Source organism: Oryctolagus cuniculus, chromosome 10 (assembly GCF_051225735.1).
Source record: "Oryctolagus cuniculus isolate XC-2025 breed Fujian yellow rabbit chromosome 10, ASM5122573v1, whole genome shotgun sequence".
NCBI classification, from domain to species: Eukaryota; Metazoa; Chordata; class Mammalia; order Lagomorpha; family Leporidae; genus Oryctolagus; species Oryctolagus cuniculus.
In genome coordinates this window covers 820,725-846,108 of record NC_142876.1, presented here as the reverse complement: position 1 = coordinate 846,108, position 25,384 = coordinate 820,725, and the positions used below count along the sequence as shown (strand labels likewise).

Sequence of the window (25,384 nt, the reverse complement as noted above, 5' to 3'; positions counted from 1 at the left end):
TTTGCATATGTTGAATCATCCCTGCATACCAGGGATAAATCCCACTTGGTCTAAGTAATCTGATGGTATCAGTTCATAGATTTATGTTGTGTTGTCACATTTGATTAGCTGGTATTTTGTTAAGGATTTTTGCATCTGTGTTTATCAATGATATTGATCTATAGTTCTCTTTTTTTGTTGTATCTTTTTTAGATTTGGGAATTAAGGTGATGCTGGCCTCATAGAAAGAGTTTGGGAGGATTCCCTCCCTTTCAATTGTTTGAGTAGTTTGAGAAGAATTGGAATTAGTTCTTTAAAAATCTGGTGGAATTCAGCAGTGAAGCCATCTGGTCCTGGGCTTTTTTTTGTTAGGAGGGTCTTTATTACTGATTCAATCTCTGTCTTGGTGATTGGTCTGTTTAGGTTTTCATTGTCTTTGTGCCTCAATTTTGGTAGTTGGTATGTATCCAGGAATCTGGATTTCCTGGAATCTGGAATTCCTTCTAGATTTCCCAATTTCTTGGCATATAGCTGTTTGTAGTAATTCCTGATGATTTTTTATTTCTATGATATCTGTTGTTACATCTCCTTTTTCATCTCTGATTTTACTGATTTGGGTCATCTCCCTCTTCTTTTTTTTTTTTTTTTTTCTTTTTGGTTAATTGGGCCAATGGTGTATCAGTTTTGTTTATTTTTTCAAAAAGACAGCTCTCCATTTCTCTGATCTTTTACATTTTTTGTTTCAATTTTGTTTATTCTGCAATTATTTCTTTACTCTTACTAATTTTGGATTTAGTTTGCTGTTATTTTTCTAGGTCCTTTATTTTTCTAGCTCATTTATTTGATGCCTTTCCAATTTCTTGATATAGGCACCAATTACTATAAACTTCCCTCTAAACACTGCTTTTGCTGTATCCTGTAAGTTTTTTTAAAGATTTATTTATTTATTTATTTTAAAATCAGAGTTATACAGAGAGAGGAGAGGCAGAGTGAGAGAGGTCTTCATCCAATAGTTCACTCCCCAGTTGGCCGCAATGGCCAGAGCTGCGCTGATCCGAAGCCAGGAGCCAGGAACTTCTGGGTCTCCCACACAGGTGCAGGGGCCCAAGGACTTGGGCCATCCTCCACTGCTTTCCCAGGCCATAGCAGAGAGCTGGATCTGAAGAGGAGCAGCCAGGACTCAAACCAGCGCCCATATGGGATGCCAGCGCTTCTGACCAGGGTGTTAACCTGCTGTGCTACAGCGCCGCCCTCCTAAGTTTTGATAGGTTATGTTACCGTCTTCATTTGCTTCCAGGAATTTTTTTATTTCCCATTCGATTTCTTCCATGAGTCACTGTTGATTCAGGAGCAGGCTGTTCAGTTTCCATGTGTTTGCCTGTTTTCCAGAGATTCTTGAGTTGTTCTAGAGATTCTTGAGTTGTTCATTTCCAGCTGTATTCCACTGTGGGCATGGCATGATTTCAGTTTTTTTGAATTTGCTGAGTCTTGCTCTGTGGCCTACCATATGGTCTGTCCTAGAGAAAGTCCTATGCACTGATGAAGAGAGTGTGTATTCTTCTGCTGTGGGGTGAAATGTTCTGTAGATATCAGTTAGATCCATTTGGTCCATACTGTAGATCAGCTCTGTTGTTTCTGTGTAGATATTCTAATTGATCTGTCCATTTGAAATCCCTCAGTACTATTGTACTGGAGTCTGTATCTCCCTTTAGATCCATTAACATTTCTTTTAAATAAGCAATCACCTGTAATTGAGTGCACATACATTTATTACAGTCAGATCTTGCGTTAGCGTGGAATACCTTTTCCCGTCCTCTCACTTTGAGTCTGCACGTGTCTTTGTTGGTGAGGTGTGTCTCTTGTAGGCAGCAACTAGATGGGTCGTGATTTTAATCCATTCAGCCAGGCTGCGTCTTTTGTTAGAGAGTTTATGCCGTTGCATTCAGGGTTCCTTGATAAGTAACAGCCTGCTTGGCCCTGCCGTTTTTCTGTAAATACTCGTATCGTCTGCTTTGGATTTCCTTTGTCCTTTTACTAGATTTTCTGCCTTCACCTTCTTTCCTAACGGTGACCGTGTTTCTGTGGTAGCACATCCTTAAGCATCATTTGTAAGACTAGATGAGTGGTGACAAATTCTTTGCGTTTCTGTTTGTTATGGAAGATTTTTATTTTACCTTCATTCATAAGTGAGAGCTTTGCAGGGTTCAGTGTTCTGGGCTGACCTTTTTTTGTTTCTTTTCTTTCTTTCTTTCTTTTAAGACTTGGACTATGTCTCTTCATTCTCTCTTAGCCTGTAGGGTTTCTGATAGGAAATCAGCCATCAGTCTAATTGGAGGTCCTCTCTGAAGGTAATCTGACATTTCTCTCATGCAGTTTAGAATCTTTTCTTTATGTTTTACTGTGGAGAGTTTGACTACAGTGTGTCGTGGTGAAGATCTTTTCTGGTCATGTCTATTAGGAGTTCTGTGTGCCTTCTGTACCTGGACGTCCATTTCTTTCTCCAGATTAGGGAAGTTTCTGTAATTATTTCACTAACTAGGCCTTCTAGTCCATTCTCTCTTTCCATACCCTCAGGAACTCCTAAGAGCCATGTATTGGGTTGTTGGATAGTATCCCATAAATCTCAAACACTGTTTTTAATTTTTCTAATTTCTCTTTTTCAATCTGACTGTCCCAAAAGGACAAATACCGTATGTTTTCCCTGATCTGTGGTAACTTATAGAGTACATTAAAAATGTAATGTATAATTATTTGCATTGCAATCTGCATAAAATTATTGTGCATAAACTATTGAGAGGAAATGGTGTAAAGTCTAAATGAACTTAATTATTATTTTCTAACCACACGGGAAATCAGATGTTACATTGTCATTGATTGTATTTCATTGAAAGAAATTATGAATGACTAGTTATCTAAAAAAAGCAAATTAGCATTTGATCAAAATATACAAGAATCATAGTGCCCCCTGTACAATACTACTGCCTTAATGGAAGAAAGATACATTTTACTTAGTAGTTTTTGCTAGTAAACCATAAACTTGCATTCTGTGGTTGTTTTACTTTTTAAAATATTTATTTATTTGAAAGGTGGGCAGGGTGTGGGGGGAAGACGGGCACCCCTGCTGATTCCTCCTCACAAGTCCAGGAACTCCGCCCGGGTCTACCACCTCTGTGCAGGAGCCCAGCCACTGAGCCGCACCCTGCCTCCCGGGGCCTGCATTCGCAGGAAGCTGGAGCCGGGGGCCAGAGCCAAGGTTCAAACCCAGGAACTCTCTTATGGGGCGCAGTTGTCTCAGTGCACATCTAAGCCGTAGGCCAGGCGTCATGCAGAGTCTACTTAACTTTCATCACCCCAAGATGATCTCCACCCTTTTCTTCACGAGTGACTGCTGCTGCACACAGCCTTGAAAGGCGTCTGCTCATCCTGAATGTCCCAGCGGTGACTGTTGTGAGATGGCAAGCCTTCACACTTTCTGAGAAAGCAGAATTCAAAAATAGTACAGATTTTCCATGAAGTTTGCAAACCCCCTCATATGATACTCCATGAAATAATAAGTGTTTACAACTCTGCTGCAACAACAGGAATTATTTCATTTTATTTGACAGAGTTAGACAGTGAGAGAGACAGAGAGAAAGGTTTTCCATCCGTTGGTTCACCCCCCAAATGGCCTCCACGGCTGGTGCTGCGCCCATCCGAAGCCAGGAGCCAGGTACTTCCTCCTGGTCTCCCATGGGGTGCAGGGCCCAAGCACTTGGGCCATCCTCCACTGCCCTTCCGGGCCACAGCAGAGAGCTGGCCTGGAAGAGGAAGAAACGGGACTAGAACCCTGCGCCCATGTGGGATGCCGGCGCCGCACACGGAGGATTAACCAAGTGAGCCATGGCGCCGGCCCCAGGAGTTATTTTATTAAACTACCAGTCAATTGTGATTTGAAGAAAACAAGTCCCAGAAGAGCCTTGAAGGTGCTGCTTTGGTTTCTGCTGCTCTAGCCCATTGGCTGATGAAGCTCTTCAGAAATGTGGCCCAGCTAAAGACAAAAGCCCACTTGTTAGAACAGCTAAGTCAGGCCGACCCTTCCAAATTCACTTAACCAGAACCCAAAAGAGCACCACACACAGCAGAAAGTCTTGCTTTTCCAGAGTGCAGACCTCTGGTCTGGGCAGTTGAGCTGTGGGAAGTTTGTCGAGGGGCCCACAGCCCTTTCCATGCCAAACTCCTTACCCTGTGCCGTGCCGAGCACGGCCGCACACCGAGCACCGAGCACCTTGGCAGCCTGGCTGCCTCCCAGCTTCCGTCTGTGTTTACTTTAGCCAGGTGTCCTGTGCCTGTCACTTTGTGTGTCTCATTCATAGAGAATCCTTCTCCAAACCCAAATCAGAGTTCCTGTAGAATTGGCTCTCCTTTCCTGTCCTCAAAACTTGTGGTCACTCCAAACCCAGGCTGAGCAGTTCTGCTCTCAGGTACTGGCTGGCAAGGATGTCCCTCGTGTTCCTCAAGCCTTGCCCCACATCGGGCGCCCTCCAGACTCCACCTGGGAAGCCCCTCGTTCCCCCTTCCCCGCGGCCGAGGGGCAGGTTTCACGCGTTCCAGCTGTGCGTGGGACCTAGTTCGCCACCTTGCACGCCAGCCCCTCCGGGCTGCCTGTGTGCTGCCTGGAGCGTCGTCCCGCAGAGCAGTTCTGAGCGGGGTTTTCCCTCGGTTTGTTCTCCTAACAGGGTCATGAACAGCCCACAACGGGCACAGCTACGCTGACTTGCGATCATTTAGCACTCTTTGACCTAGGTAGTCTTCAGTGACACAGGCTACAACTCAAGATGATTTCCAAGTGTGGGTGCACTGGCTGGTTGAGCCATCTGGGTAGAATACCCGGTCTCTGACCCCACAGCGTAAGTGCACCCTTGCTACTGAGTGACATGTAGGGAGACCTGCGCTGCAAAGAGCCACTATGCCCACGGTGGAGCAGCCTTAGTGGACATTCTTCCATGGTCACTTTGTGGAGTCGCAGGCCTGGACAGCCATCTCTGCAGGACCGTGACAGCCGAGTGGTCCCAGACAGGGCGACAGTGCAGCAGGCGTCTCAGGCGGCAGTCTCCCCAGACAGCCTTAAATGACAGTGTTACAAACAGTCCAGAGCAGAGTGACCAGTGTCTTTGCATTTCCTGCATCGTACCTGTTCTTGAGTTTCTTGGTTAGCACCTGAAACATAGGAGTCCTTCAATTAATGTTCACAGAAGGAGCAGATAGGCCTTCAGACACGGATGCTGTCTGGCAGCGTGGGAATCTCCGTGTCAGAGTCTTGCTGGGGCCTTTGTATCGGCTCCCTCTTCCTGCTGTGTCTGTGGGAGCCCTTGTGGAAGGACGGAGCAGGGTTGTTTAGGTCACCTGGGTCCCCACAAAGATCAGAGATGATGCGTATGAATAAGTGTGATGTGAAGCCCTGAGTCCCTCTTATGATTGCCACCACTTCTCCTTGGCAGTTTGCGTGTGAACTTGGACATGGGCAAAGCAGCATACGGATGGATGATGATGAAAGACGAGAACATTCCCGGGACAGTCGTTCGGACCAGCACCATCCCCGAGGAGCTAGGGCGCCTGGTGTATTTACTGACAGACAAAACAGGTACCGCTCGTGCTCACTGTCCACCTTGGAATGAACGAGACTCCTGCAGTCTGTGCGCACATGTGTGTGCACATGTGCGCTCACCTTGTGACAGCATAAGGAGTTCTCACTCACACTTTGCCTTTGAAGACTGTCATAGAGTTTCATCTTCTAGTTTACATAGTGTTATCAGATTACCAAAATGTCAAAATTATGGAGTTTTAACTGACACATTCCTGCATCTAGAACTTTCCACAGTCATGCCGGCTTTAACTGCCTTTGGGATACCTTTTTAGTGGCGTCTTAAGAGCAAACACCACACATTTCTGTATCCTAGAATTAATGTGTGTGAGCTGTAGTAAGAAAATAATGTTCGAATATGTGAATTTGGTATTTCGGCAACACAGTTCTCCGGCAGAACTTTACCAAAAAGTACACCTCACAGCTCTAGGCCTCATGCTCTGTTTGTCCTTATTTTGTTGTTTTTTCCTTTTTACATCCAAGAACTCTGAGATTTATTTATTTTATTTGAAAGAATTACACAGAGGAGAGAGAGAGAGAGGTTTTCCATCCAGTGGTTCACTCCCCAATTGGCCACAATGGCTGGAGCTGCACCGATCCGAAGCCAGGAGCCTCTTCCAGGTCTCACGTGGGTGCAAGGGCCCAAGGACTTGGGCCATCTCCTGCTTTCCCAGGCCATAGCAGAGAGCTGGATTGGAAGTGGAGCAGCTGGGTCTCGAACCGGTGCCCATATGGGATGCCAGCACTTCAGGCCAGGGCGTTAACCCGCTGCACCACAGTGCAGGCCCCAAAGAACTCTTGTCAATCCATACTGTACTAAATAAGAGGCAAACAGATAGAACCTAGAACTATAATAAAAGCTTTATCTGAGAGTTAAAATTCCTCCTTGAGTCATGATTTAAATTTCAGGTAATTCTTAGTGAATTAGAAGTAAAACTTATAACATGCTGAAGAAAATGTTGTCTTTAAAAATTCAACTTCTTTCTTTCTTTTTTTCTTTTTCTTTTTTTAAAGGCAGTGAAAGAGAGGGAGAGGAAGGGAGAGACGGAGATCGATCTTCCATCCATTGGTTTACTCCCCAGATGCCCACAGTGGCCAGGACCGGGCCAGGCCAAGCCAGGCCAAAGCTGGGGACCCAGAACCAACCTGGGTCTCCCACTTAGGAGGCAGGAACCCAAGCACTTGAGCTGTTACCTGCTGCCTTCCAGGGTGCAGGTTCTAGGGAAGTTGGAGTATTGAATGCAGTTAGAATAGTGGAGGATTTGACTCACCAGTGCACGCCATAAAGTAAGAAAATGGTAGAAGGTTTAGAAAGGGAGGGAACACCTGTTAGCAGACGTATTTATACAAAACCTGCGTAAGTGGACATATAAGTATTGTTAGAATTAGTTAAGCCAGTTTAGCAAGACCCACACAGAAAACTATGGATTATCCCACCCAGGCTGTCCACCCTCCCCTGGCCTGCACTCCCCGTGCCTGCCCAGGCTGTCCACTGTTCCCTGGCCCACTCTCCCTATGCCCACCCAGGCTGTCCACACTCCCTGTGCCCACCCGGGATGTCCACCGTCCCCTGGCCCTCTCCCTGTGCCCACCTGGGCTGTCTGCATTCCCCATGCCCACCCGGGCTGTCCACCCTCCCCTGGCCCACGCTCCCCACGCCCACCCAGGCTGTCCACCATCCCCTGGCCCTCTCTCCCTGTGCCCACCCGGGCTGTCCGCATTTCCCGTGCCCACCCGGGCTGTCCACTGTCCCCTGGCCCTCTCTCCCGATGCCCACCCGGGCTGTCCACCGTCCCCTGGCCCTCTCCCTGTGCCCACCCGGGCTGTCCGCATTCCCCATGCCCACCCGGGCTGTCCACCGTCCCCTGGCCCTCTCTTCCTGTGCCCACCCAGGCTGTCCGTATTCCCCATGCCCACGCAGGCTGTCCACCATCCCCTGGCCCGCGCTCCCTGTGCCTGCCCAGGCTGTCCACCCTCCCCTGGCCCACGCTCCCCATGCCCACCTGGGCTGTCCACCGTCCCCTGGCCCGCATTCCTGTGCCCACCCGGGCTCCTGTGTGTGCGATGCTCATTCTACTGAGAACACGTTGCCTTTCTGGTTGCTGCCCCGTTTCTTTCTGGTGGCTTCAGGAGTTTTTCTTGATGTTTGGTTCCAGAATGTGACTGTGCTGAGCTTGGCATGGCCCTCGGGCTTTGTGCTGTTTGCAGGAAGCACAGAGTGCTGGGTCTGCCGGTGGAGTCACCTCTGCTGAGTGCGCTTAGGCTTGACTTCTTGCAGCTCCGCCATCTTCCCGCCTCAGACCCCACCTTCTCCCCGCTCCCGGTTCCGTCTCCTCGCTCTGCTCTGAGAACTGCGTCAGGTGCCCACGTGTCCTGTGTGATCCTTGGCTGAGCTTGGGCGGTGCGGTGCGGTCTGTGTGCTTGTATTTTCAGGGCTGTCTGTCTACCTGCTTCTTTTCTGTATCCCTTGCTTGGTTGCCGGCAGTTTCTGGGGTTGATTGTAGAGCAGCTTTCTGATGACTCCTGGCAGTTCCGATGAGGCCAGACCTACCCTGAGTGTCGCGGGAGCACAGGGTCAGGGCCGTGCTCTGCTGGTGGGGACCCAGGGTCCCTCAGGCGCCCTCCTCGCCCCGGGCCCCGCCGTGGGCCCCTCTTGCAGCACTTCCTGGTCGCTGGTGCTGCCTCTCTGGACCTGGGGGCAGGGCCTGCGGTCCCTTGATCCCTCAGGTCAGCGAGAGGTGTTTCCCAGCAGCCCTCCGTTCTGCCTCAGTTTGCACACGGGCAGCCTACGCCTGAGAGCACGCCGCAGCTGCGGAGCGCCGGCTCCCCCCGCGCCTGCTGGAAGTCGGGGTTCTGCGTGGAGGGCTGGGGGTGCCGCTTTGCAGCAGGAGCAGTGACAGGGACCGGGGTTTGGCTCCCCTGTTGCAGTGTGAGTTGGAGTCGTGTCAGGATCAGTGTTGGTGCCGAGCTCTGCTCCCATCTTGTTCTCCCCATGCTGCTTCGCAGACTGTAGCCTGATAATCATCTCAGCTCACTAGGTTTTATATTAATCAGAGAGACTCCCAGGCATTTTGTTGCTTTTCTAAAAAGGCCTTTTCATACCAGAATTCGGTGAAGGACTGAAGCTGCAAGCGGCTTAAATATTCAAATCTGGAATTTTTTTCTAACCTTTCTCAGTAAATTACAAGTTTTATCTCTGTACCGGCCACCTCAGCAGTTACAGCGTCTCTGGAGACTCCTGATCCATGGCCTGGCCTGGGTGTGGCCCTGACACTTCAGCCACACCTGCCACTCCCATCACTGTCACTCTTGCCAGTCCCCGTCAAGTGGCCCCGCATCCTTCCCCAGGTCCCAGGAGTGTGTGGAGGGTTCATTGTTGCCAGGGCCTCTGAAATGCATATCAGAGTGAACCCAGAATGGCTGCCCCACCTTGCCTACATGAAGGTTGCTGCGTCTGGTGAGACCGGCACCCGTCTGTATGGACTGCTCGGCTATTTGGTTCCAGGAGCATGGATAATTAGGTTCTTTCTCTTATGCCTTCTTTTGGTTTCCTGAGCAGGTCCTGTCCTCTGCTCTCCCCTCGTGCCCGGGGTTTCGGCGTTGGTCACCGTCCCCTCGTGCCCGGGGCTCGGCGTAGGTCACCGTCCCCTCGTGCCCGGGGCTCGGCGTAGGTCACCGTCCCCTCGTGCCCGGGGCTCGGCGTAGGTCACCGTCCTCTCGTGCCCGGGGCTCGGCGTAGGTCACCGTCCCCTCGTGCCCGGGGCTCGGCGTAGGTCACCGTCCCCTCGTGCCCGGGGCTCGGCGTAGGTCACCGTCCCCTCGTGCCCGGGGCTCGGCGTAGGTCACCGTCCTCTCGTGCCCGGGGCTCGGCGTAGGTCACCGTCCCCTCGTGCCCGGGGTTTGGCGTTGGTCACCGTCCTCTCGTGCCCGGGGCTCGGCGTAGGTCACCGTCCCCTCGTGCCCGGGGCTCGGCGTAGGTCACCGTCCTCTCATGCCCGGGGCTCGGCGTAGGTCACCGTCCTCTCGTGCCCGGGGTTCGGCGTTGGTCACTGTCCCCTTGTGCCCGGGGTTTGGCGTAGGTCAGGTCTTGCTGCTCACTGCAGAGGTTCTGGCAGTGTGCAGGAGGAACGGGAAGTTGGGCGTCAGAGGCCGAGTGGAGGACCTGAGGCAGGCTGTGGATGCCTTCTGAGTGGCCTGAGCTTAACTGAGAGGCTTCGGCGCGAGTTGTTTTCCTAAGAGCCACCCATTGCCAGCATAATTGTAAGGTGGTCCTCCGTGTGATTGTAAACTGGGTTTGTGCTTTGTCAATAAGCTTTTTGACAGGAAGCGTCTATCACCCTGGCTCTCTCATCTGCTGCAACAGAATAGAAAATGAAGTATCCCAATAATTGCATTATAGTTTCCTTCTTGTGGACAAGAAAGCAGTGCGGTATAATTAGGTTTGATTGGAGTGCACGTTTCCGGTAAGATCTGAAATTAATGATGTTGCTATAGTGACACATCTGCGGCCACCAGTGCGTGAAACATAAAGTAATTCACTGGATGAGAGCAGACAGCTGTTAGCCGCACGCTGCACAGTGTGTGGACACTGACCAGAACCTAGGCGGAAGGCAGTAAATGAACAAACGATGCTGTAGCGGGAGGACGGGCGGTTTGCTCTTAATCTGCTGGGAGAACTTTAATCTTCCCACGGTTGTATTTGACAGTGCCGTTGTTTAAAGAACAATGCTGCAGAGAACTCATAAATTTTAAAGCTTAACTCAGGCTGCAGCCTGTTAAAGCAATACATTAATTCCTTTGTTAGGGAGTTTTTATCTTCATGTAGAATAAAGCCATTACTAGAAACACCCACTAAAACAACAGGTTTTGGGGGGATTCACATTTTAATTATAGCATCCATTACCCAGAATGCCATGTTTTTCAGACTTGAATCCCGTTTCAGTGTCAGGGGTGTGTCGTCATGAAGGGGAGGTTCCACTCTCACAGTTGGTAAGGGCCTGCGTGCTTGCCAGAGTCACAAGGAAGGTTTAGGAATGTGTCTTAATCTCCTGTGTGTCAGGACAGCTGCCGCTCCCTGTGTGACGAAGCTCACTGTGGTGGTCAGTGGAGCAGCGCACTGCTGTGTGTGCTGCGTGGGGCCTGCTGGGGCTGCTTGGACAACTTAGCACGTGCAGCCATGCAACACAGGCGTCCAGTCCTGGGAGTCCTCAGGAGCCCTGACGCACCGCGTGTATCACAGTCATGGCAAATAATTTCAGAAATGAGCGCTAACTGAGGTTTGAGGCATCGGTCTCCTCACGTTCCTTCCTGGTAGGATCTCAGGAGGTTTGTGCTTCGATCCCTTGACTTCCCCAGATCTTCACAGGCGTCCTGTTGCTCCTGTAGCCAGTGTCTCTGAACTGCAGGCGGGCACCCCCTGTCTCTTGTTGTGACCTGGCAGGGTTTGGGCGTGAGGCCACAGCACCACCCGCAGCACTGATCTGCCTCTCGAGCCCTGTCTCTTCCCAGCTGTGGCTGGCGGCTGCTGCCACCCACGGAACAGCGCGACTCTCAGCCTGGTTAAAGGGCTTTCAGAAATCACCCACAAACCTCTGTGCACAGATGTGCGCAGCACAGCCCCAGCCCCCTGTGCCGTGCTGGTGGGCTCGGCTTCTGGCGGCTGAGTCCATTCCTCCTTTCTCAGAGGTCCCGGTGTGGGGCCCGTAATTTCTTGTGTATTAAGAGGACGAAGGTGTTGAAATTATGAAAAGTGTAAAGGGCTTCCAAGACTCCTGTTAATATGTGAGGAGATTATGGAAGTGAGCCCCACTCCCCATGGGAATCTCTGCACGCATATCCCCGTTCCTTTAACCCAGCATGTTGTAGATGTATTTATTCAAATGGAAAAGTTTGAGAACTTCACTGTTGATTCAATGAGAAGTGCTAGTGATTTGTTTGGATATATCAGTTTTAAGCTACTTACAACATGATTTATTAGCAACTTCGAAATTTTAGAAAATGCAGAGTTATTGTTACAAACTTGTTTGCTTCACGAGAAACCCTTAGGATCTGTTGCTGTGCTAGACAGTACATGGCATGACCACTATAAAACTCTCGTCCCACTCTTGAGTTTAAAACATTCTTATCACCTCAGAAGGCAGCCCCTCGCACATTCGCAGCCACTCTCCATTCGCAAGCCCCTGTCCCACAGCCCAGGGAACCCCTCATCTACTTTCTGTCTCTGGGCACTTGCCTGACATGAGCATTTTCTGCAAATGAAGCCACACAATATGCAGTGCCCCGTGGCTGGCGTCTCCCTGAGTGTGAGGATCCAAGGTTCATCATGTTGCCGCATGTGTCAGTGCTCCACTCTTCTTTGTTGTTCATTCATTCATCAACTGATGGGCATTTTGGTTGTTGCCTCTTTTTGCCAAGGCAATTAGGCGAGAGGAAGAGGCATCGGTGCTGTAAGGGAGAGCAGAGCCATCAGTTTGTATGTGCCATGGGCTCGCATCCAGGGTCTTAAGAAATCCTCAAGAATCTGTTAATAAAAAATTTAGTCAGGTTGTAGGATACAAGATCAATATGTAAAAATGAATTTTATTTCTGTAAAATTGTACTAGCAATGAAGTATCCAAAAATAGAACTAAGAAAACAGTTCCATTTATCAATATTTTGGCATCTGTATGTAACCATAGTAACTCTGTGGTCTCCTGTGTTTTTAGGGGACCTTTGTGCCTGTGTAGAATTACTCTCCAAATGGCTGCACAGCATGGTTAAGGAGCAAAGTACTCCAGCGTCACTGAGCTTGGAACTGTGTCACAAGCTGAACAAAGGACAGCTCACCAAAGTGATGTGATAAAATAGAGGTCACTTTAAAACCCAGTATCGTCTACCTAGAGATAGAATGCAGCAGTTACAATGGTGCGGCTTTGCTTTGGGGCCAGGATTTGTATTGAGGCAGTTACAGGGTAAAAAGTGGTCAAGGAGGGAGTTGTAGAGTAGGGAAACAAGGCCAACAAACCTTACCTGGGCCCAAAGCCACACAAACAGTATAAAAACTTCGGACGTGTGTGAGATGGTTGGAAATTGGAAGTCTGACTTGCTGTTTGATCTGGAGGGTAGTTGTTGGTTGTTTGGGTGTGATAATATTGGGGTTCTCTTTACGTTAAAGAGCCTGTCCTGTGGTAATGATCCTGTCGTGCTTGTGGGTGAACAGACGTCTCAGGGCAGCAGGGCCCAGGCTCAGGGGAGAGGCCCCCACCCCGCGGTCCTTGCCCAAGGGCACTGGTGGACCCGGGCTCTCAGGGTGATGTTCTGCCCAGTCTGGGCCATCAGCCTCTCTGAAGGTGGAAGGTGGAGTGAGCACGCGTTTGCTCCTGTTGGGCCGTCAACCTCTCTGAAGGATGGAAGGGGTGGAGTGAACACGCATTTGCTCCTGTCGTCAGCTCTTGCTTTTTGGCAGTTCTCACAGACACACTGAGATGCGATTTCCTGTTTGATTTGTTTATTCCATCTGTAGACAGACACAAACATGAGACTGACACCTGCATGCCATGGGCTATTTCCAGTGTGTATTCCAGTTGTTTTTAACCGGGAAAGTGGGAAATTTGACCATTGGACACCCCAAAATCCACATTTTTCTCTTTCAACATGTTCTCTTACTAAAGCCTCATGAATATGTTGGCCTGCAGCGTGGAATTGGCACATAAGTATGCTTATGACCATCTTGCCCATTCATTTCTTGCAAGATAGTTGTATACTAAGTCTGTAAAATTTCCCATCCAAAAAAAAATGTAAGCTTTTGTTTTCTGAAGTTTTTCTTACTCCTTTTAGGCCCAGTGGAATATGAAGGGAATGTCACATCCAGGGGCGGGGTCTAAACACACAGAGAGCAGCTGTCCCTCCTGCCCCTCCTCATTCCTTTTTAAATGTGCACGTCCTTAGCACAGCTCTGCTGGCAGTGCGCGGAGTCTGCTGTGTTTCTGAGAGCAGGTGGTCACTCTCAGCTCTGGGGTCTCAGTGTGTATTCACCGAGAGCGATGGCGCTGGCGAAGAGGTGAGCCCTCCGGGAGGTGACCCCTGATAGGGCGGAGGCCTCAAGAACGGGGCCAGTGCACTTGTAACAGCGCTCGGGGGAGCCAGGGGCCCTGTGTGCCCCTGCAGACTCCGTCAGGAGTGGGCCCTCAGCACACGCAGCCTCCAGGGCTGTCAGAAGCAGTGTTGGCTGCCTGTGCCCTGCCTGTGAGGACAGCTCCGAAGGACGTCCTGGCACAAATACCCGTGTGTTTTCTCTGAAGATGCTGTGTTGCTTTTGAAAATATTTGTATGTTGCTAAGTCTATGTTAACATTACACAGTAACAAAATACAGATTTTGTAACAAATCTGAATGACTTTTCATGGTAGCAAATGATTTTGTGTAGAAAGTCCTTCTGCTGTTTTGGCACGGTCTTGCCAGCCGTGGAGTCGCATGACAGTGGCTTCATCAGGTTGTGACCCAGTGGCTGGCTGTCTACAACAACATCATATGTGCCTTCTGCCATCCTTTTTCCCCTTAATTACACGTCTTTTCATTCTTTATTCTTTTAATCACTACTTTATGGCTCCTGTGTGTGAGTCAGCTTCTGGTGATAGAGTTGGCGATAAAATGGACACCGGCTCATGAAGGTTCTGGTCCCACAAGGAGACCAACAGAGAGGTGGCACAGGCAGGGTGGCCCTGTACAGAGACAAGGATGGGAATGCCACAGTGTCCAGCAGAGTGTGGTTCTGCCCTGCAGCGCCTTGTACTGGCATCCTGTCATATGTGTGTGCGTGTGTGTGTGTGCAAGTGCATGTGTGTATGTGTGTGCATGTGCATGTGGGTGTGTTGTGAGCACAGACTTTGTAATGAGATAAATAGTGTATGGAATCTTACACATAGCTTCCTGTGCCTTTATTGGGACCTTAGCTACTTAATTGAACATCAATTTCATCATCTATAACTAGGAATTTGGCTCTGCCAGTCAGAAATTTTCTTCATTTAATTTTTCATAGCATTGTAATTGTTCTTTTTTTGAAAAAGAGTTATTTATCTGAGAGTGTAATCACTTCTCAGCGTTTTGGCTAAGAGCAAGTGTTATGAGTTTAATATCTGAGAGGGTTACAGAGAGAGAGAGGGAGAGACAGATCTTCCATCCACTGGTTCACTCCTCAGATAGCTGCAACAGCCAGGGCTGACTCAAGCCAAAGTCAGGAGCCAGGAGCTTCATTCAGGTCTCCTGCGTGGGTAGCCGGGGCCCAAGAACTTGGGCCATCTTCCAGTGCTTTTCCCAGGTCATTAGCAGGGAGCTGGATTGGAAGTGCAGCAGCTGGAACACAGACTGGCACCCATGGGATGCCAGCATCATAGGCAGTGGCTATACCTCCTACATCACAATGCCACCCTCTGTAATTGCTCTTAAGAGAACAGTTTGTTATACTTTAAAGCATGTTGTATTATACTTATTTTTAAGAAGACAAAGTGTGGCTAACCTGACGTAGGGTTTCATGTATTACCTTAAGAGACTCTGCAAGCTCTCTTGTAGTAACTGTGTCTAATCTTAACCTAATCTTGATGGCCTTGACAGAATGGGAGTGGCGTAAAATGGCTTCTCAACATTGCCCTTGAATGAGTCAGTCATCTCCCACAACACTGCTTTTTAAAACATTTAGTGAGAGGAAGAACACCTGCCAGGGTGGTGGATGTCCAGCTCACGCACGGGCCAGACGAGGCCCATGAAATCTCTGGTCTGGCCCTGCCTAGGCAGCCACAGGTGGGACTTGAAACCCAGTAAGTCTGTGGAGGTCATTCTGTGTGGCCTGAGAATGATGTCATCAGTGTGCACATGGCCCTTGGCAGGAAAAGCTTCCCACCCCGTCGGACAGAGGACAGCCACGGCAGCCTTGTGCCTGGTTCCTTTGCCGTGGCCTTCCGAGTCTCACTCCTATTGACTGAGTCCTCCCGTGTATTTCTGGTCATGTGTGTTGGGCATTCAAAATAAACTAGGACTCCAAGGTATGCTGCATGTGGTATTTATGTACCTCAAGAGATTTTGATCGTCTTCTCATAATTTTTTAAAAAGATTTGTTTATTTGAAAGGCCGAGTTACAAAGAGAAAGAGGGAGAAAGACAGAGGAAGAGATCTTCCATCCACGGGTTCACTCTCCAAATAGCCTCAGTGGCCAGGATTGGCCCAGCCCAAAGCCAGGAGTGTAGATTTCCATCTGGTCTCCCACGTGGGTGCAGGGGTCCAATCCCTTGAGCCGTCTTCCACTGCTTTCCTCGGTGGGTTAGCAGGGAGCTAGCTGGATTGGAGCAGCTGGGACCTGAATCAGGACCCATGTGGAATGCCAGCATCACAGGCTAAGATTTCCCCACTGTGCCACAACTCTGGCCCCATTATTTACTTTTAAGCACAGTCTTTAATGTTTAAGTTATGTAAATTGTATATGTAGGTGTGGTAAAAACGTGGGTATATTTCTGCACAGCTGTTTGCCTGAGTTGTATAAAGTCAGGATGTTCATATCATCTGAAGGACATGCTGAGCTGTTGCTTTTATTACTTTGTGTTACTTTGAATCACCTGCTGGTCAAACATATTTGTTCACGTGCTTTGGTAACAGCATCCATGTATTTCAGTTCTTTTGCCCTTTATTTCCTACATAAGTGGAAAAATGAATATACTGATACCACTGATAAGTATAGTTCTTAGAATCTGGTGTGAGAGCGTAGAGATAAGTTTGGGAGCAGCTGGGTAAAGTTAGAGCCCACACTGCTCAGCTTTTTTGTGTGTTTGTCCCCCACGCGGGTGCAGGGCCCAAGCACCTGGGCCATCCGCCACTGCTTCCCAGGCCACAGCAGAGAGCTGGGTTGGAAGAGGGGCAGCTGGGACTAGAACCACGCCCATATGGCGGAAGATTAACCTGCACCACAGCGCCAACCCCAAGAAAGGTAACTGTTTACCCTTCATGCAATGAATATGGGGAAACGGAAGTACACACTATTGAGGAAAAATGCTCATTAGTCTGATAGAAAATGCACAGGACTTGCATGTTGAAACTACAAAATTCATGAAAGAGGTCAAAGTCGATGTAAATGAGTAGAGGAGATTCCTATTGTGATTGAATAGGATTTGGCTCACCAACACCTAATGGGTTGATGCTCACGGCCGATAGATCGGATGAGGGTTTGATCCAGTGAGCAGGTGTGGAGCTGCCTTGCCGTGGAGTCACAGTGGTGTTAACAGGAGAGGCAGACGGTGGGCAGGAACTTTTCCCTGTGGCCCTCTGCTGCCAGGCTCGTGCCGGGTCCTCTGCAAAGGCCCCTCCCCCCTCCATGGCCAGCCTCCACCAGATCTCTGGGGCTGCTGCTCTTGGACTGTGCAGCTCGAGAGAACACTGGACAGGGAGAAGACCCTGCCCGTCACTGACCAGTGGGGGACTCACATGAAGACCCAGCAGATGCCTCTGCACCACTGGAACAGTTACAGTGACAGGCCGGGGGCGTTGTGCAGCACTGCAGGTGACACCACTGCCTGCCACGCCAGCATCCTGTGAGTCCCAGCTGCTCCACTTCCAATCCAGTTCCCTGCCAAGGCACCTAGAAAAGCAGCGGAAGGTGGCCCAAGTTCTTGGGCCTTTGCCACCCATGTGAGAGACTCGCCCAGGGTGCCAGGCTCCTGGCTTCAACCTGGTAATCCCCGGCCATTGCAGCCACTGGGGAGTGAGCTGATGGAAGACCTGTCTCCCTCCCTCCCTTTCTAACTCTATGAATAAAGTAATTTTTTTAAGAAGTGAAAACAGGACAGTGCCAAATGTTGACGTAGAAATGGGGCGACTCAGGATGTCTTGTGCTTTTCTTGTGGGGACATGAAGTGGCTGCATGTCCCCACATTCACACTCCAGGAACTTACCCCAGGGATGTAAAAGCTTGGGTCCAAGCTAGCGCTATCCCATGGGGGCACTGATTCATGTCCTGGCTACTCCACTTCTGATCCAGCTCCCTGCTAACACCGGGGAAAGCAATAGACAATGAGCCCAAGTGACTGGGCCCTTGCACCTGCATGGGAGACCTGGAGGAAGCCCTTGGCTTCAACCTGCCCAGCTCCAGCCATTGCAGCCTTTTGGGGAGTGATCCAGTGGATGTAAGACCTCTCTCTCTCTCTCTCTCTCACCCTCTCACCCTCTCACCCTCTCTCACCCTCTCTCACCCCCCCTCCATCCCCCTCCCCGTAACTCTGACTTTCAAATAAAATAAATCTTTAAATAAAAAAAAAAAACCTTAGGTCCACAAATACCTATACATGATAATTTATGTAGCATTATTTGCAACAACCAAAACCTAGATACTACAGTGTTACTTAATGAGTGATGGTTAAACAAATTATACTTGACTGTACTGTGGAATACTACTATGCAATGGAAAGGAAAGAATGAGTGAAACTCACAAGTACTTGGGTAGATGTCAAAGGTGTGAAACTCAATGGAAAAAAAGAAAACAACCTCCAAGGGTCGTGTTGTGAGTGACTTCAGTTATAGAAAACACTTTTTAAAAATCAACCAGGCTGATGATTCTTTTATTTATTTGTTTATTTGAAAGGCAGAGTAATAGGGAGAGACAGAGAGATCTTCCATCTGCTGGTTTATTCCACAAATGGCCACAATGGCCAGGGCTGGGCCAGGCCAAAGCCAGGACCCCAGAATTCCAGCCGGGTCTCCCACGTGGGTGGCAGGGGCCCAAGCACCTGGGCCATCTTCCACTGCCTTCCCAGGTACATTTGGAGAGAGCTGGATCAGAAGAGAGCTGAGACGTGAACCGGCTCCCTAATATGGGATGTTAGCAGGTAGCAGCTTAAACCCACCATGCCACGATGCCTGTCCCAGAACACTCAGGATGTGAAAATTGCTCAGATGGAGAACCAGAGAATGATTGCCGGTTTCTGGGTCAGGGAAGGGTGTGGATATGACCACAGAGGGCAACCCAGGGAGACCTTGGCGGAGATGGAATGGCTGTGTTTTGATGGCAGAGGTGGAGACACTAGTCTACACCTGTGGTAAAATACCAGTGTCAGCTTAGCTACAGTTACAGTAACCGCTGGGAGAAGCTGGGGAGAGAGAACCTAAGAGGGCTGTTTGCTGACTTGGTTACTTTCTGTGAATCTAAAGACTGCTCTCAAATAGAAAATTATGAAAAAGGACTTGGGTAGCAGTTCTGGTTAAAGGGAAAGTACTCAAATTTCTATTCATTGCAGTATCTTCTCTTAACTAGAACAAGGCTCACATAAAACCCCATTTAACTTTTGGCCATGGTTTCACCAATATGTCTGATAGTTATTGTTTAAACCAGAGAACTGTAATTACATGATTCTGCATCCTGTCATATCCTCTGAGAACACATGTACGTCCCCTCCCAGCTGCCCGCTACCACAGAGCGAGGTCCAAGCAGGTGCCCTCACGGGCCTGAGTCCTGGCCCCAGGTGCAGTACCCAGCCAGGAAGGGAGATAATCTATGTGAAAACAGCTGATAACAGCCTTCATTGTAAGCATGCTAACTTTAATCTTTACTCTTTTATCTGCCCCAGAGAACCCTCCCAATCGCTCACGCCTCAAATGCCCACTTCTTGCAGCTGAGCCTGGGAGCTCAGCACGGGTCTCCCACATGGCTGGCAGGAACTCAGTTCTTTGTGTCACTGTCCTTGCTTTCCGTGGTCTGCATAGCAGGAAGCCAGAGTCAGATACCAGAGCTGAGAATCAGACCTGGATGCAGCGGTCTCAACTGGTGTCTTAATGGCTAAAGTAGATACGCACACCAGCGTGCCAGTTCTTAGGACTACATGACAGTTTATAGAATGCCATAGCTGGAAGTGTGTGGTCATTCAGGCACCCACCCACACTGGGCAGGTGAGACACGCGATCCTGCCCAGGCTGGGGTACGTGAGCTGTGTAGTGAGTGCAGCAGCACCGTGCGTCCCAGACCTCGCCTGTGCTGCCTTGGCTGGGCTGGCGGTGGTTTACTTCACTCCTGTCTCACAAGTAAAGTGTCTTCAAAGTTTAGCTTTGGAATGACCAGTGCCATATTGTTAACATTTATTTTTAATGCAAACAGCTTCCATACTGTGATTATTTTAAAACTTTCTGAAATATAAAATAACATATATTGGACATGGTCCCAAAAGATCTTTCTAGAAATAGCTAATCTCTTTTTTCTTTTTTTTTTTAAATATATTTTTAAGCTTTCATTCATTGAGAGAAATACATGGGAGAGTGAGACCCCTGTCTATAGGAGAGAGGTAAATTGGTTCACACCCAGTACCAGGAACCAGCCACATGGAGGAGCATCTAGGCCAGGAAGCATGGGGCGGGTTGCCCAAAGGCCACATACCCTGAGGCACAGGGCCACACTGGTCCACGCTGGCAAAAGGCCGAAGGAAGGAAGGGGCGGGCACACCGTGTCCTGGGCTTTTTATCCACTTTCAAAGGGGAGTGGTTAATTAACCTGATTGGCCAGTGGGTGCACAGGTGTGGCCAGGTCAGGGCATGGGGTTACACAGCTGAGGTCTTCCAGCTCACAAACCTAATCAGTTTTATCCTGTATGCCTGCCTACATCATTCTCCCCTCAGAGACTCCGTTCCCTTAATCCTAAGGGATGTTGAGGGATGTTGAATCATCATCTCTGCTGTAGCTGCTTCCTGCTTATGAGGGGCACAGTGCAGGCCCTGCCTGTCCAGGGTCTGGAAGTCTCTGTCTGTCTCATCTAACAAACTTGCTTTGTGAGCTGGAGCAGTCTCGGTCACTGTCAATGTCTGTGTCCCCTGCATGGTCAGCTACTCCCAGAAGTGGAGTTTTGAAATGTACAAGTTTGTGAATTAGCAAATGCAGAACTGGAACAAAACCAGTTGCAAGTAGAATATCCCAAAAGATGGGAAGAGCTTACCTTACAGACTCCCAGATAGTGGGTGGTGATAGGCTACCCTTAAGTAGATTCTAAACCCATTTAGTTTGAACATAGAGACTTAGAATAGAAGAACCCATTAGGTAGCTTTGTCATCAGTAACAGTTCCCAGAGAGAATCGAGAGAGGCAGGAGCAGCATGCTTGCCTCAAGGAGCAAAGGCAAGAGCTTTGCTTATCCTTGACTTTGACGAGGTCTCGCTGGCTTGCAGAACAGCCAGGCCTGCCTTTCGCGTTCACCTGTGAAGACCTGAGAGGTCGACGTTTAGTCCCAGTTGCACGGAGGGGGTCGTGCGCAGTAGCACCTGGTGAGGCCCCTTTCATTTAAGCTGCAGCTGCTCTGAAGAGGATCGTCTTATGAATGGCTTGCTCAGGAACTCCTAACGTTGGAGTTTCTGTCAGAACTCCTTAATTCCTTGGAACACCTTCTGAAGCTCCCTGTTCAGCACAGTGTGTCTGCATCAGGGGCTTTTTAAGCAAATATAGGGCTTAGAATCCAAATCCTAGAACCCATATTCGTGGATTGCTGTCAGCAGCAATTCCCAATGTTGGAGCTTTAGTTAGAAGCTCCTTAGTTCTCTGGAACAGCTTTTGGAGCCACCCTTTTCAGTACAGAGTCTGCAACAGGGCCTTTCAAAGCTGTATCAAAGCTTGGAACCCAAATTCCACAGAGTTTTGCTGTTCCCAGAAATCGCCTCAGCTGCCTTCTAAATATCTGACCTTATGTTAAAACATACGAGATAGGGGTCTCACAGAGACGTGTATCCAAGATTCCACGTTTGAGACAATTAACTTTAAACAAACACCTGAGAATACAGGCAATGGAGTGTGACACTTCGACATAACTAGAACTTATGATGCATAAGAATATCACACACTAGAACAAGGTAAATCTTTGGGATCAAGTTTTACCATTAATGCTAATACTGTAGCTGTTTGAGAACTGCATGGGAAGTTAGTACACAGTGACTCCTGTTTGTTAATTTAACAATTAACACGCTTCTGTGTGGTGTCAGTGATCTCCCGAGGCTCTTGACATGAGCTGCCAAGGCTGTGGAAGCCTTTTGAATCCATAGACTCGGTCAGTATTCAGGCAAGGCCATAAACAAAGTGGAAGTTCTTTCCTCTCTGGAGAAAAGTACATCCTTCTTTGATGACCCCTCCTTTCTGTAAGGCCGCCACAAAACACACCAAACGCCGGAGTAAGGGAAAGAGTTTATTGGGGGAAACTCGACAGACTGAAGGGGAAGGGCAAAGAAGGAAGAGAGGGAGAAGGAGAGCATAAGAGAGAGACACAGAGACAGACAGAGATCAGGAGACACAGAGAGAGCTTGAGCCACGTGTTCAGGAACAGGTCCTTTTAAAACTTTGCCGGAGGGCGGGCAGGGAAGCAGGAGCAGTGAATCCCATTAGGATGGGGGTGGAGCTTGGCACCAGTGGTTGGGCCATGTGGCCACCTGGCTTCCAGCAGTCGCGGCGGGGGCTAGGGCCTAGGATGGTGTCAGGGTACAGATCGCGCCACAGGTAAGACTGTGCCGTTTTCCTAACACTTTCCACTATGAGCACGTGCAGGCTGTGCTGCAGGAACTGTGCCTGAACTCTGGCTTCCTCTGCGCCTCCTGCACATGCCCATGTTATATGTGTTTTTGCATGTATGTCTGATATTTTAGAGACAGGGTGAGAGAGCAAGCTCCATCCCCAGGCTGCCTTCCCTAATGCCCACAACAGCTGAGGGGCTAAAGCTGGGATCCAGGAGTTCAAGGCAGGTCTCCCAGCTGGCTCATGGAAACTGGGTTCCTGGTACCATCACTGCTGCTTTTGGAGTTGGGCTCTGGAGCCAGTCAAGCCCACGCGTCTTCCTGCCCAGTGTGTGTGTGTTTCCAGCAGGTGAGATGCAGTCACGCTTCTCCCTGAACATGTGGCCTGCTTCTCCTCCGTCCTCCTGCCTGGCCCGGCTTCTCTCAGGAGCCTGAGAGAAGAAACAGATGGTGAGGGTGAAACACGTCTCGAGTGTCTGACTCCTTTCAACTAAAAGTACTGGGTTTTTCAAAATAGGTCTTTTTACAAGTGACAGACACTTTAATTTGGGGCTACTTGATGTCCTTTGCAGGCAGTGCTCTGTGTTGCAATTAGAAAGACAGTGACTCCGTTTTCCAGTTTCATGCCTGTCTCTTTCAGGAGACAAAAATTGCATTTGTGCCAAATAGATCTTCACAGACTGGCAATGACCAGGTGCCTCACATCTAGGCCCTTTCCGTTATTCCAAGTTGGACACACTAGGAAGAAACTTCTCCCCTCGCTGCTGGGATCAGAGTGGCCGCAGAGAGCGCTCTCCAGTCCCAGGCGGGCATGGATGCTCTCATGGAGGGAAGAGTGTGGGTGTGGTCCCGGCCTCCTCTGGGGCCTGCCTCTGTTAATGTCCATTGCGGTCACCTTTGTCACAGGAACCCTCACCCAGAATGAAATGGTGTTTAAGCGGCTGCACCTGGGCACGGTATCCTACGGCACGGACACGATGGACGAGATCCAGAGCCACCTCATGAACTCCTACTCACAGGTGAGTGACTTCTGCGTGCCACGTGCCCTCGAAAGGGCGCACGGCTGTTAGGCTGAGCCTGGGGCGTGCTAACCTGCACATTAGGAAGCTTCGTGATGGTTGGGTTTTTTATTACTGTGATCTTTCCTCGTCAGTCCCAGCAAGTGGAGGCTCCCCCTTAGGGTAAGCATAGAGGACATGCGGGCTGGAGTCATTTGCCCAGAGTAAGTTTTCTTGGTGAATCTTCTGGCCAGAGCCGCTCCACAAACGTGCTGCCCTGCACAGCGTTCGAGAGACTGCCCTGGCAGCTCGTCTCCTGGCCAGCCCTCTGCGTCTTTCCGTCTGAGGCCGACCTCAGAGTGCTCTGAGCATGCGCGTCTCAGCTCCTCAGCCCTGGGTGTAGGGTGGGGTCTGACTCACCAAATCATTTTGAAAAGGTGACACTCAACTGCATCAGAACTGATAAGGACTCTTTTCCTAAATCTGATCTTTTCATGGGGCTTTGCAGGAGCTGTCCAAGGTTACAAGAACAGGAATTAGCCTGGAGGTCACACCCCTGCCAGAGGTTTGCGAAACAGTGTCCCTGGCCCAGTCCCTGGCCAAGTGGCTCTTGTGTGAGCCTCGGTCACACTTAGATCACTGAGGGTGAGTGTAGGCCTGGCCCCACGTCGTGTTCTGGCCCATTCATTGGGGGTTCTGTCACAAGTGGAAGTCAGGATTCTAGGGAACCTACTTAAAATGTGGTCTGTGTCAGGAACCAGCACTCTCGGGCTTCTGGTCAGCCTGTCTGCGGCTAAGTTTGAACACAGGGGTCCACGACAGTGTGCCCAGGCCTCCCTGGTCACACGCGTGGAGAGCCTCCCCGGGCCATCACAGCCCAGTGCTGCTGCCCGACTCTGAGGGCGCCACGCATGTCGTAAGCTGCCTGGTCTGTAGATCGTCACATGGCCAGTAATTTGTGTCAGGCTTAATTTTGGGTAGCATGGGCTAATGATACTTTCCCCTTGCAGTTTTTGTCCCTTTGACAGAATTCAGGAGTGGAAATTGAGTCGTGAGGCCTGTGTTCAGGCTTCTGAAAGCCGTCTCTCCCCTGAGATAGCTGCCAGACTGGCGCACACTTTACCCCGAGATGTGGCCGGATGAGGCGCACTCTTAGGTGTGATGCTGCACACACAGCCACGCACTTTGTCGTCTAGCTCTGATTCACGCAGACGCTTGAACCGGCCTTCTCCCAGGAATCTATGTCTAGATTAAAATGGTACCATGTAACATCTGTTTTTTAAAAAATTAATTTATATTACCTGTGAATGTTATTTTAATAGCTCTCAATAAGTATTTTATTAGGAAAAAAATTAAAAGCAGGAAAGAAGAAGAAACATTATAATCAACATTGATGGCAGAAGCAATCAACATTTACTTTTTAATTTTTTTGCTGTTTATTTGTAAGAGGACTTTTAAAAATCATTTTTACTAATAAAAGCAGTCTGTTAGATAGTTACACAGTGCTTTCTCTGTAACACCGATCCTGTTTCTTTTTTCTGTGCTGTTTTGCTATGAAGATGACAAGGGTGGGCATTGGCACAGCACTGAGGCAGTTCAGGGTACCCTCGTCCCATGTCGGAGCCCTGGCTCCGCTTCCAATCCAGGTTTCCGGTAATGAGCACCCTGAGAGGCAGCAGGTGGATGGCTCATGTACTTGAGCCCCTGCCACCCGTGGGGGAGACCTGGACCGAGGGCCACCCTCCTGGTTTTGGACTGACCCAACCCTGCCTGTTGTGGGCGTCTTGGAGTAAACCAGGGGTTGGAAGATGTCTGTCTGTCTCAATTTCTGTGTCTCTGTTTTACTCTCCCTTTCTATGCTTTAAATTAACAATAAATACAAGCTTTTTTAGAAAGATGGCAGTAGTCTAGTAGGTCCACTGTAACATAACACCAATCTTTTGTAGCCTGGTCTCTACTCCCGCTGGAAGCCCTTGGTGTGGGAGAGGACATAGTCTTTCATGGAATTTGTGGAATTCAGTGACACCAGCACCAGCAGGCATGGCATAGTTCAGAGGGAGGTGGCGAGCTGGGTGTGTGCTGCAGAGACATGCCGTGAGCAGGGAGCAGGTGCGGTGGGGAAAGGGGGCTCGCTGTGAGGTGATGCGGCCGGGTGCCAAGCCAGCCCCTCACTCGACAGCTCTGTAATTTGATAGCAGAAGCTTGCGGTTCAGTGACTCTGCACACCCAGGCCAGGCGCCAGCACCCTGGTGTCTAAGGAGGATGTTGGGTACCACTCTGAAGTTCACTGTTGGGTCAGGG

The 25,384-nt window shown here is 49.5% G+C and overlaps 1 protein-coding gene across 12 annotated transcripts in view; it reads left to right on the top strand.

Moving 5' to 3' along the window:
- ATP9B (ATPase phospholipid transporting 9B) overlaps nt 1–25,384 on the top strand; it is a 245,959-nt gene that overhangs the window by 166,941 nt on the left and 53,634 nt on the right. For 9 of the 12 annotated variants that reach the window (XR_016213832.1, XM_051840449.3, XM_070049842.2 and 6 more), the window contains 2 exons: nt 5,457–5,599; nt 22,992–23,104. Coding sequence is in view for 11 of the 12 variants with exons in the window: in XM_051840449.3 (XP_051696409.3) it covers nt 5,457–5,599; nt 22,992–23,104 (256 nt within the window). In the remaining variant the exon portion in view is untranslated. The remainder of the gene's footprint in view (nt 1–5,456; nt 5,600–22,991; nt 23,105–25,384) is intronic. The other 3 variants (XM_089304948.1, XM_089304949.1, XM_089304950.1) reach the window with 1 other exon arrangement.